This window comes from Electrophorus electricus, chromosome 5 (assembly GCF_041902795.1).
Source record: "Electrophorus electricus isolate QZ-2024a chromosome 5, ASM4190279v1, whole genome shotgun sequence".
NCBI classification, from domain to species: domain Eukaryota; kingdom Metazoa; phylum Chordata; class Actinopteri; order Gymnotiformes; family Gymnotidae; genus Electrophorus; species Electrophorus electricus.
The window spans coordinates 40,001-53,370 of record NC_137501.1 but is presented as its reverse complement, the minus strand read 5'-3'; the positions used below and the strand labels follow the sequence as shown (position 1 = coordinate 53,370).

Sequence of the window (13,370 nt, the reverse complement as noted above, 5' to 3'; positions counted from 1 at the left end):
CTAACAATAAGAAATTAGTAAACTAACAAATAAAGAAAGATAATATGATTTTCAAGTCTTTCTGACCACTTAGTAAGAGGGTATTGAAATTTTCTAGTTCAATAGAAAAATTTGGTCTTGATTTTCCCCAAATAAATTATTTTTTGGGGGGGATGGGGTCCTCATTCTGTTTCACACCTTGTACCAGACTGTGAATGGGGTTGAACTTTCTGGGTATATGTTAGGGGACAGGGCGCACCTGATTCATGTATACTCATTAGCTTTCACAATAGGGGGAAATTAATTCCTGTAGGACCCACAGGATTACAGGAATACACAGGCTCCAACACAAATCTACTAAACAAAGAAAATCATACATTTACTAACAATTTCTAACTCCTGGTCTTAGAACAAATAAACGCTAGGATGTGTGGAGCAATTGGATAATCAACTTAGTTACTTTCCTATTTTCTATAGACGTTACAAATGACTGACTTTAATATATTGACAATTGCTTAAAATATGATTTCTAGTAAACACAAATAGGAGTGGATAACAATTTGTTTACAATAAGCATGATGTAACAACACACAAATTAAGTGATTCGGATGAACAACGCAAATTAATAAGGAACAAGTAAGGAACAGATAAATGAAACAATACACACATCAAATAATAGGAGTAAACATCAAAATTTGGGGATTATATTAAAATAGCGATAAATTACTGGCTGATGAAAGTTTGACTTCATAGTGGCAAGTTGATACTTTGTGAATTTGTGGGAAAGAGAAACATATATCTGTGAACATGTCTCTGTGGAATGAGAAATGTTGGTTATTTGAGTCTGATGCTCACCCTTACTTGATGTATAACTGTCACAGAATGCTCCCCTTGCCGCTGGTCACGTGGTATGGCCCGCCGCATGCTGTGGAATTCACATTGTCTTGTTTGTAACCAAGCCCTGCTTGATAGCACACACCTGCACACAGCTTAGTTTTATGTATTTGTATGTATTTGAACCCATGTTGGTTGCATCATTGTTGGTCATTGTTCATGTCATCGTTGTTAACATTCACATAGTTTGTGCTAGTTAAATGTGTATTTGTGTTCACCGTTTATGTTTCAAGTTTCAAGTTTGGTTTATTTGTCACATACATAGTCATACACAGTATAACTCGTAGTGAAATGGTTGAGAGTGCTCTGCCCAAACTGAGGAAAAAGAAAACAGGGGTGCATAGAGAAATATATATTCTATATATGTACAAAAATATATTAACAATGTATGTACAATATATGCATATTATGTTTATATACACAATGTACAATGTATATGGTTGTGTATATGTATGTACACAATGTACAGAATGTACAGATCCATCTTGTAAAATGACATATTTACAGTTTTTATGTTAAATGGTGGTAATTGAACATATATACAGTTATGTTACATGGTGGTGGTGGTCCCCACAGTTTATCAGTTTCCCTGGTTCAGGGCCCGAATGGCCTGTAGGAAGAAGCTCCTCTTCAGTCTCTCTGTCTTGGTCTGCAGGGAGCAAAAGCCCTCCCTGACCTCAACAGAGAGAAGAGCCTATTGTTGGGATGGGACAGGTCCTTCACAATCCTCCTGGCCTTGGTCTGGCACTGCTTGTAGTAGATTATGTTATGTGTGAGTGCAATCATCGTATGCATTATATGTTAATAAACATCTGTCAAAGTCAAGGGAGTCTGTGTGTCCTGCTCCGTGCCCTGGGGGACATGGGCCATTACAATAACCAGGCTGGTAAGAGCTGACCAGGTCAAAGTTTCACCAGAGGGATAATTATAGTCTACAAGTGCTACCATATGATGTTATATAATACAACACAACACAAGAGCAATTATTAAAGGAGACAAATATAAGTGCAAATAAAATCTTTTTTCATCTCTTTCATCGTGCACCTGATTAGGTTTAATTAGATGCTTTTCAGAGATGAGCCATCAGTCAGCGTTTGAAGACAGCGAGGGGCTCTGCTGTTTGGAGAGCCAGTGGATTTTCTTTGCCAGGACAGAGAAGAGTCTTGATGCTTGCCTTCCATGCATCTTGAAAGATGGTGAGTGAAGCAGGACTGTACTTGAAGATCGAAGGGCTAGAGGTACAGATTGGGTTTTCACTGTTGCCTTCAAGTAGATGGTCCATTTTTGGCCTTGTTGGTGTAGCGAATATCTATTACGCTTTTGCTGAGTTTCTTTTTGCTTCATATAAATCTGCATCAGGTCATTTTCAATCTGCAACACATAATATGTCTCATTCTATTTAGTGCAAAAAACACAGTTAAATGTTAAAATCATTTCTGTTAAAAAACATTGTGCTCTCTTTAAGAGATGTATGCAGTACTTTGGTTCACACTTTCTTTCCTTCAGTCTGTGTTAAATACAGAAAAGCATTCTCAGCTCCTGAAAAACTGAAAAATCTGCTTGAAGCAGATATTGATTGCCTGTGAGTCTACTCTGCTGCATACAACACAGATTTTTCCAAGGAAATCCCATCTGAGCATGGAAAGGAATAGAGATATATTGCTGTCTTGGCTATTTGCAGTTTAAGGTATTAGTCGGTAGACCTGGTAGAAATTTTGTGAGCTCCATGCAGCAGTACAGTCCACTGAAGGGAGAAGTATGTATATGAAACGTTCCATTTAAAAGCAGATCTAAAGCACCGAATATTGTAAAATGACATTCATACGTAATATTACCTGATTGTTAGAGATATATTTCATGTTTTGTAATTGTTTTTGTTTCTTGGTATAGTTGCAAAAGTTAGTTATGTCTAGTGTACTAGGATATGCGACTAATTGAGCAAGGTGATGTGGTTAGCTGGTGTTAAAATGGATTGAGCAAAGCTAATCCATTGTGTTTACAGAGATACCGAGAATTTATGGTCATGATTTTAGTTATGAGAGAGAGAGGATATTTAGAGAAGCAGTAGAGCAGTAGAGGTTTTGCAGACTCACCTGCTCTATGTTCAACACAGTTGCCTAGTGATTCCACTCAGCAACCAGTTGGATCCCTTGGTTCTACTGAAGACTTGACAAATGCAGCTCTAGAAAATCTTATCACACAGATAGCTCAGGTAACTCATTCAGTGCTCAGTTACAGCAGAAGCAACCAGCACGAGGTTATCATTACAATATCACACAAAACACCACAATCCACCAACCCAATTTTAACTGGTGTTAAGATAGCTATGAAATCTGATCCCAAGGACCCATCACCAAGAGGCAATAGCACCAATTAGTAAACAATTCATGAGTGGGATGAATTAATGGATGCATACTTAAGAAGGACCAGTATTCCTATTAGCAAACACTGTCATGAGATCCAGTCCAACATTATGGGCAAAGCAAAAGAAAACTGTGATCTCAACCCCAAAGCAATCCCAAAGTAATTACTGACATAGTCAAGCAGCATTTTAGTGAGCTCATGTATTCCTCCATGCTTCTGACAATCTTTTATAAAACTACCAGTTTCTGGAGAGAGTACCTTTGATTACTGGAAAAGGCTGAATAGAGCAATCAATGTGGCTGAAGAATGTTTGAAGAGGCAAGGTCGTAGTATAGTAGATCCAAATCAAGAAGTAACTGATGTTTGTGAAACACTGTCTGGATTCTAGTCTTGCAGTAGTTTTCAAGTTCAAGTTTGGTTTATTTGGTCACATACATAGTCATACACGGTATAACTCACAGTGAAATGGTTTGAGAGTGCTCTGTCCAAACTGAGGGGAAAAAAAACAAACAGGGGTACATAAGGAAAAAAAAAAATATATATATATATATATATATATATATACAAAAAATATGTATATATAACAATGTATATATGGATATATGTGTATGTACACAATGTACAATTCCAGCTTACATATTTACAGATTTACAGTCACATGGGGGTGGTGGTCCCTACAGTTTATCAGTTGCCCTAATTCAGGGCCCGAATGGCCTGTGGGTAGAAGCTCCTCTTCAGTCTCTCTGTATTGGTCTTAATCTCCTCCAGGTAGGCCCTCTCGTCTTTGTCCGAGATTAGGCCCATGACGACGGTATCATCAGCAAACTTGACAATGATGGTGGAGCTGGAAGTGGCTGCGCAGTCGTAGGTGTACAGTGAGTAGAGCAGAGGGCATAGGACATAACCCTGAGGAGCTCCAGTGCTGAGGGTGAGGGTGGATGAGACACAGTTGCCCACCCGTACTGATTGTGGTCTGTCTGTTAGGAAGTTGGAGATCCAGTCGCACTGGGATGTATGCAGTCCTAGATCCTCCAACTTAGTAGTGAGTAGGGAGGGGATGATAGTGTTAAATGCTGAACTGTAGTCGACAAACAGCATTTTAACATAATTACCCCTCCCTTTGTTCAGGTGGGTCAGTGTAGTGTGGAGCAGGTGTGCAATTGCTTCATCAGTGGAGCGGTTGTGGCGGTATGCAAACTGCAGTGGGTCCATGGAGGCTGGCAGTGAAGAAGTGATGAAGTCTCTGAATAGCTTTTCAAAACACTTCATCACGACTGATGTCAGGGCAACAGGGTGGTAGTCATTGAGGCCGGAGGGTCGAGGTTTCTTTGGGACAGGGACGATGGTGGATCTCTTGAAGCTGGATGGGATGGTACCGAGCGTCAGGGAGAGATTGAAGATGTTGGTGAATACCGGGGCTAGCTGATCTGCGCAGGCTTTGAGGACTCTTCCGCAGATACCGTCTGGTCCCGCCGCCTTCCTGGTATTCACCCTTTTAAACACTCTCCTCACGTCACTTTCCGTGATTTCGAGGGGGCGCTGTTCTATGTTGGGCTTTGCGCATGTGCCGTTGGCTGCGCCGATAGCACCATTAGCGTTGTTAGCGCTAGCGCTGCTAGATGTAGCCTCGAAGAGAGCGAAGCATGTGTTTAGCTCCTTCGCCAGAGACTCATCCGCACTCATCAGTCCGGTGGGTGGGCTTCTGTTTTCAAGTTCGAGACATCAAAGAAGTGGTCCGATTCTGAAGTGCATGAGTGGCTTGATGAACACCAGAGAAAGGTAAAGACACAGATGTTGACAAAACCTAATCATTCAGTCCCTCCAAGATGAGTAGTTTCAAGTTTCAAGTTTCAAGTTTGGTTTATTTGTCACATACATAGTCATACATTGGCTTATTGTCAAGCCAGTGAAAGTGAGATGGAGTTCAATACTACAAACACATTGCCATCTGACAGCACTGGTGCCCTATCAGGGAATTTGCTGACAACTGGAACAGCCACACACCCTAAATTGGGAGTTGAAGATAATTCCGTTCAAAGCCTTATTAACTTGTTAGACAGAGTGCTTGAGTAAAATATGCAACTTGCCCAGGCATCTGTGCTTCAAACAAGGAGATGCCAGGTCATATTAAAATAGTCTGTTGGGTTCAAATTTGACAAATATCAGGTAAAAATATAGCTACTAGACCACATAGATTACCACCTTTGAATTGATAAACCCAGTGTTATTGACCCAGTAAGCCTAGGGTTAGTGACCCAGTAAGCCTAGGTACCCAGACAAGAATATATGGTTAGGGGAAACCTGTCCTGCAATTCTCCTGTTTCCCCAGTGATCACTGAACTTACAACCTGCAGGTTAGTACTGAGAAATGTCATTGTGGGAAGGGTGATTACACATATGTGGGGAGATTGCTAGATTCCCGTGAAAGTTCCCATTCAACCCCTCAGAAAGAAAAAAAAAAAACATGCTGACAAGAAACATCAGATGATGTAGCTGATGCCTCACTGTGTTTGGCAGTGAAAGATTTTGCCAGAGCAAACAACTGAATGTGACTGAACTGTCATCAACCATGAGCTTTACAGAAGCTGATTTGAAGCAAGAGCTGTCTAGCATTGGTTTAGCTGATATTGGTTTTGAATCTTGCCAAGTGTGCACACAAGCTAAAAGGGACTTAGTCCAACTAGTGTCAGGATGTGTTTTCAAAGCATTCTTTAGAGTGGGGAGGCTAAGGGCTTTGTTCATTGTATGACTAATGAGCAACTTTTTTGGCTGCCATATCAAAGAGTGCCTCACACACCTTATGATGGTGTGGAGAAAGGATGGAAGACTTCATATGTGCACTGATTTTAGGTAGCTGAATGCCCGGACAATCAAGGTTGCACACTCCCTCCCATGTCAATCAGACTGCCTGGTGGCACTTTGGACCTCAGGTCAGGTTTCTATAACATCTCAATGCATGACCAAGACTCTGTAATAGTCTTGAATCTGTGTAATAGTCCAGGACAATCTGAATCTCAGTCCAAAAGATTATCTGATGTGAACTTCAATTACATTTTTAGGTCATATTACTGACAAGAAGGGAGTGGCGGTAGACCCTAAACAAGTTGAGGTTATTTTGGCTTTGACAAAGCGGCATCTCCTGGAACATGATGGTTGTAGTCCATCAGCAAGAAGAGTCATGTCTTTTCTAAGGATGATTTTCTTCTACCAGCACTTTATCCTCAACTGTTCATCTGTAGCCAAGCCCCTTTTCACCTTCACTGCATGCCACAGAGAAAAGAAAAATAGTGGAATAACAAGAATAAATAGTGGAAAAACAGGAAAAGATTGTGACATGAAGTGTGATGATGTATTCACCAGCCTCAAAAAGAAGCTCTTGAACTGTGTTGTTCTGACTCATCTGGAGTTTTCATGCCCATTTGTTCTGTTGATGTGTCCTTGGATGAACTCAGGGCAGTATTTTCTCCAATCCCAGCTAATGAATATAGAGTGCACCAAATTACATTTGTGAGCAAAGAAGGTGTAGGGGAAGGTGGCATTCAAGATGCTTTTTGTTTCAAAGCTCAGTCTCAGTTTGAAACATGACCAGTCAGGCAAATTTGAGAACTGTGTGCCCTTACATTCTCTCAATTTTGATTCTGTAAAAGCGATATGCCAGGCTCACATACAATGGGAGGGAGCTGCAGAGGTCTGAGCCACTAATAAGAGGATCTTTTGCTTTCTATAGTCATATTATCATTCAAAAATAGAAACTTTCAATACAGGAAAAAGCACAACTGGGCCTAAAACTGTTGCAGGTACTTAATCAGAGAGATAGATATTATAAGACGGGATACTTTATAGGAAAGACCCAATAACTAGACATAAAAGGTTCCAGTATGTTGTTCCAAAGAACCTGAAGGACCGATAGTTAAAAGGGGTGCTTAACTTAGCAGGATACCAAGGCCAGGCCAAATCCCTCTTATTTAGCTGAGCAACGATTTTTTGGTGTGGCGTGGAGCATGATGTGAAGGAGTATATCAAACACTGCCACTGACTCCAGAACCAGCTGCATGAGCTCACCTTGAGACTATTAGAACTATTAGTTCTGCACCCATGGAATTGGTGTGTATTGATTTCTGGACAGCTGAAGACAGCAAAAAAAGAACTGTGAATGTTTTAGTCTTCACCGATCACTTAATGAGTTAGAAGAAGTTCTGCATTTCCTTTCCTAAATCAGATGGCAAAATCATTTGCAAAAAAGCTGTGGAATGTTTTGTATATATATGGATGTGTTTTGTGTGGATAGGTTTCCAGGGTGCATACAGAGTGATCAGGAAAAAAACTTTGAAAGTAAATTATCTAGTTACTCACACTGCCTGCTGTAAAAAGTCATACACCACCAGCTATCACCCAATGAGGAAATCAAAGGGCTCTTGACTACATGCTCAGAGAACTTGGTGCTGAAAGAGAAAAGTAAATGGCCACAGCAGATTCAAATGGTCACATTTGGTTACAATGTGACTATTCACAAAATGATTGGGTATGCCCCATTACTTTTAATGTTTGGTGGTGAGCACAGACTCCCTAAGGGTGTCGTGTTTCAACAGGTACTCAGAAATCCAAGATTCACAAGCTATAGCAGTTAAGTAAGGCAACTGAGGTCAAATTTAGAAGGGGCAGTAAATATTGCACAAACCCTGCTGCTTGATATCAGTTTTTTGCCCCTCAAGACTTTGAGCGAGAGTAACTTCAACAAGATTCTTTCAGAGATTGCTTCCTTACCTGACCATTCCTGTGAATGGGAATTTATTGGAGACAAGACAAGTCACTGGGTGTTAAATGACACTGAGGTTGAAAATCAAGAATCACTAAATAAATGTGACAGCACATCACTCTGTTTCAAAATGAGTCTTTTAGTGTTTCACAAGCCTGTAGATACAACTCTCAGACTAGTGGACACAAGCCCCAGTCATCAGAACTATCGCAATTCAGGCAATAGCTCGCATGATGTTTTTGACTCTACATTTAGTGCAGACAGTCCACTTACCTCTCACACAGACAATAAAATTGCTCTAGTGCAGGTCGAATAGTAAAAAAGTGAACTGCCTCATGGAAAATTTGGTCCAAAAGTCTGACACAATTTGTATCACAAGTAAGATGTTTAAGAAATCCCAGTTTTTGATGACTTTGTTGTCATCTTTTTTAATGTGTTCATAGCTTCTAATAAAATAAAGAAAAGAAGGCCAGAGTTAGTGTTAGTGTTTGTCAGATGAACAAACTGTTAGAGAAATAGAGAAGATAGGGCTGGGTGTTAGTGTGTTGTGTAAGGCTTCGTATGTCTAGAAGAGAATCAGAGGCGCGATTATCTTTTGTTTTCTCCAGCTCTGTCCTGCAGATGCTGTTAGACTGAATTTGTGATTGGGCCATGTGTGAATTGGAAGAACTCAAAAGTGATTCTGGAGGACAGTTGCTTTTGACTTTGGCTGTATTAAATTGTCTGAAAGCTTTTGTTATATACCTTGAATTGTCTTGATGGAAAATTCAAGAGCACACTGAGGGAAACTATACAACCTGAGCAGGAATTCTCTGAAATTCAGGAGGGATAAATATAGAGAGTGTGAAAAATTATCGAAATTTTGCTTTTCATTTCATATAAATCTGCATCATGGTAAATGTATAAATAGTTGTCAATCTGCAACACACAATATGTCTATTTAATGTGAAAAACAAACTGTTAAATGGTAAAACCATTTGGGTTAAAAACAATACTATCTCTAAGAGACATACGTAATTCATTGGTTCACACTTTTCACACCTTCTTTCCTTCAGTCTGCGTTAAGTACTGATGAGAGAGCACTGAATATTCATATGTAATATGATTTTTAGAGATATATTTCATATTTTGGAATTGTTTTTGTTTCTTGGTGTAGTTGTAAAAGTGAGTTATGTCTAGTGTGCTAGGCTATGCGACTATTTGAGTGAGATGATGCGGTTAGCTGGTGTTAAAATTGGCAAAGATGGCAAAGCTAATCCATTGTATTTATGGAGATACTGAGAATTCATTTTCTTAAATTGTCTCAGGAGTCTCTGCAATGTGCTTTCCCTTTGACATCCAGTTGTGCATATCTTTTACAATACAGATATGTTACTCTATTGTTCATTTTTCTTATCTTTGTATTCTAGAGGGTGCAGTTGGAACTAAAATGTCACCTCTTCATGCATTTTTTATGATTTTATTGTCATGGTGCACAGAGTACCCAGACGGAGGGACACACCCATTGACACACACACACACACACACACACACACACACACACATACACACATTTATGGCATTTAGCTGACACTTTTATCCAAAGCAGCTCACAATTATGACTGAGTACAACTTGAGTAATTGAGGGTTAAGGGCCTTGCTCAGGGGCCCAACAGTGGCAACTTGCCAGTGGTGGGACTTGAACTGGCAACCTTCCAATAACAAGTTGAGTACCTTAACCACTGGCTTCCATTCGCCTGATTATTAATCATCAGGAGCTCGTGTGCTTTATTTGTTTTCTCACTTATTTAAAGCCCACAGGTGGCTGCGCATTGCTTGTCTAAGAAAATATATCCAGCTAGTCTGCTCTGACGGCACGAGCTTTGAGCCTTTCCTGCCAGCCGATTGTTTCGGTTTCTGTTTATTTTGAGCTTGCTCGTGTGCATCGCTCTTTGATCTTGGAGAATGAAGACTCTACACGCACACTGATGTCTCACGCCCTTCCTGCTGCCGGCACGTTTAGAAAATGGCGGAAGCTCAGATACTGTGATTAATCGGCAATATTGAACTTTTGTGAAATTGGTAATCTGTTTATTTTTTCATTGTTTTCTTCTATTGTCAGTGTATTTTATTAATGTGAATTCATTTGAGTATATATTGTAGACATGTATTAAGTTCATATTATCACAGTCTGCATTATGGCCTGAAGGGAGAGCGATAATCATCCCAATGGTACTGGAAAAGCACACACTAGCTACACAGGCAAACATCAGAGTTTTAAATCTAATATCAGCTAACCCTTCTCGTGTTCAGCAAAATTAGATGAAAGGTCATACCTAGCTGGTGAAAATGCAAGAAAGACTCATCATCGTGAGGGACATGCACATTAATCATATAAAGACAGTAAATGACAGGCCCCATTGGACAAAACAACCATTTGCTTTTTGGAATTACGAGACATCTTATTTATTGCTTAAGACAAAAAAAAAATCTATTTGTTTAAATGGAACTGACAAAATATTTTCTGTTTACAGTCTTATTACTATAAAGTGTGTGTGTGGGGGGGGTTTGCTCTAGGGGGAGAGGTACAAGTCTGTTGAGCTTGCTCATCAGTAAGCTGCAGTTATTCCAACCAAAGCTATAATTCAGAGTGATTGCATTTGAATATTCCTTCCCTTACAGAGGCACACACAATGAGAGCAACACACACACACACACACACACACACACACACACACACACTTTCTTCTGATTAGTACTCATTGGCGATGTCAGCTCAGCTCTAACAGTCTTCCCTCAAAACCCTGCATGCACAGTAAGGGCAGGAAAACCGTATTAAACCAGCTGGAACTGTATTAAGCATCTGAGTTGGTAAGTAAGTTAGTGAAGCAAGTGTGGCCTTAGAACTCAAACCTTTGTCAGAACAAGACTCAGCAATGTTCAGCATATTCATAAAACACGACTGCCATGTTCAGCAATACTCATAAAACACAACTCTGCAATGTTCAGCATATTCATAAAACACGACTCTGCAATGTTCAGCATATTCATAAAACACGACTCTGCAATGTTCAGCATATTTATAAAACACGACTCTGCAATGTTAAGCATACTCATAAAACATGACTCTGAAAAGTATATCTCTAACATAACTCAAAACTCTAGCATAACAAGCTAAACGCAAGACGGCAACCCATCAGGCGACAGCACTGACAGGGCCTCCCCTCCCCTTATAGTATCCATGCTGGAGTAGCTTCTGCCTAACAGGAGGTCCTCTCGCCCTAGCACCATGCTTGCAAACCTGTCTCGCACTGCGTCCGCGGACATTTTACATTCTGCAGAGCACTGTCTGATGGATTTAATTCTGCCCACGTGGGGGTGTGAATGATTTCTCAATATTCTGAAATGAAAGCAGAAGAGGAGGAGAGAGTAGGCCAGGGTGCTAAAATCCAAGCAGAGACTTCGGGGTTGAGGGTGGGGCGCTGCATTTCTTATTAGGAAGGTGGGAAAAAGATACCAAATAGCAGATTAACGGGTCTGAATTATGAAAGCCAGCACTGCGCAAAAGATCAGTGAATCAGGAAAGGTGCCCAGATGTATGGACAGGTCCTTCTGTCAGAAGCCTGCAGCTCAGTCCCATTCATTCTGGATGGCTATCTGAACTCTATTAACTGTGCACATCATCCATACCTATATTGGATCAATACTCCAGGTGATAGCTGTTCTCCAGAGGTGTTCTCAGTTTAGAGGGTTTTAAGAATAAACAGTGCACAGCTGAGGTCCACAGCTGAGGGAGGTGCACCACACTTGTGAGTGAAAGCTACAGGCCTCTGTAGGATAGAATAAGTAGCTCAGAAGCCCACCACATTTAAGGATTAGTGCCAGTTCCTTGCTTTGACATAAGATGTTCTGATTTAAGAATGTTTTCACTGCACCTCATTGCAGGTGGTTCTAGCATGCATTGTCACGAATCTTGGATGTAATCTGGCCTTTACTGATTCATGTCACTCTTTCAGTAAGGCACGATCTCTCTGTAATCAAAGCAGGCACCACATACGAGACTTCCTCCTCATGGCTTAGCTTTGTGCCACGTGTGCACTGTCTGCACACTAAGCTCTCGTCTTCTCAAAAAGCCTTTAATAACTAACAAAATAAATAAATAAACTTTTCTGCCTCCTTAGCCAGATGGACCAATTGTATTCAGAGAATCTAGCCTTATGTGAAAATTCTCTAATGTCAAATGAATTTCTGCACAGCCCACATACCAAGGATTCCAGATCTCTGAATTTCCTAATTTGCAGACCAGCCTGGCACAGCTACAGAAGACGTGCTTATTATGAGCCTTGCAATTTCAGTTTGACATTCATCCAACAAATCCTGTGAGTGACAGCCGCCTATTTGCCCGTTTGGGTGTTGGTGACATGTTGGTGATCTAAAAATAAAAGGAGCCGACTTCCTCCTGTGAATCCTCAGGGATGGGAGCCATGAACACTGACAGACTGCCAAGCCATCGCTGAGCCCAACTCCAAGCCGCCTGGCCTGTAATAGCGCTCAGTATTAACGTGCTGCTCTCAAGGGGCCCACCTCCACCCCTCCCCATCATGCCGATCCAACATCACATCAGCTGTTGTTCTAAAACTGGAGTTTTGTGCAGGTGTAGATACAGACTGGCCTGGGAGGGGGGCGCTATTTTAAATTGCCCTGCCATTTGGTATCAGCATTGTTGACTGAAAAAATGGAAAAAACACCTTTTGGAGTTCTTTAAAAATAAACTCATGCTCAACCTGTTTTAAAGGTTGTACAGTAAGTGGATTAGAAAACTAAGGAACAGAAAAAGTAGGAATTTAATTCCCTCTGGTCCTTCCTTAGATAATACCTAACTCTGCTAATATAATAATACAGATTACACCCAACTCTACTAGAATCACTTTTTCCAATGTAGCCTTTGATAAACAGGCTGTATTACATAACACAATTATTTTACTATTTAATTAAGGAATGTTTCAGCACACTTGATACCATCTTTCATGAACTACACGGCAGGAAAACTGTCATTTCCTAATCTTGAACAGGATAAAACAGAGCAACTTTGCTGCTCCTGTTGAGGTGTAAACTTAATGTTCTTCAACAGGTCCACAACCTCCGATAATGAGCTCTGACAGATCTCGTGTTGGTCCCATTCTAACATCGACATCGCAAGTCAAGGATGTGTGTCAAACTCTGACATTCAGTGTGAACCCTGCAGTTACCCATGTCACTGGATTTCCTCTGCAATCTTCAGGCCAGCTATCTTCTCATCCAGGTGTCTGCGTCCCCGATCCGAGGACAGCCACACAGTAATAGGAGCCCACCCAATTTGGCCTCACAGAACTTTTCTGCTACTTTTCAACTATTAATG

At 40.7% G+C, this 13,370-nt stretch overlaps 1 protein-coding gene across 2 annotated transcripts in view; it reads right to left on the bottom strand.

Moving 5' to 3' along the window:
* Window positions 1-725: 725 nt before the first annotated feature.
* The window catches only part of hira (histone cell cycle regulator a), a 31,318-nt gene continuing 18,673 nt past the window's right edge, over window positions 726-13,370 (bottom strand). Inside the window, exons 25-26 of one of the 2 annotated variants that reach the window (XR_014123931.1) lie at window positions 2,967-4,995; window positions 732-2,244 (exon numbers count right to left, since the gene is read on the bottom strand). Coding sequence is in view for 1 of the 2 variants with exons in the window: in XM_081714869.1 (XP_081570995.1) it covers window positions 4,960-4,995 (36 nt within the window). In the remaining variant the exon portion in view is untranslated. Of the gene's footprint in view, window positions 4,996-13,370 lie in introns of both variants that reach the window. The other variant, XM_081714869.1, reaches the window with a different exon arrangement.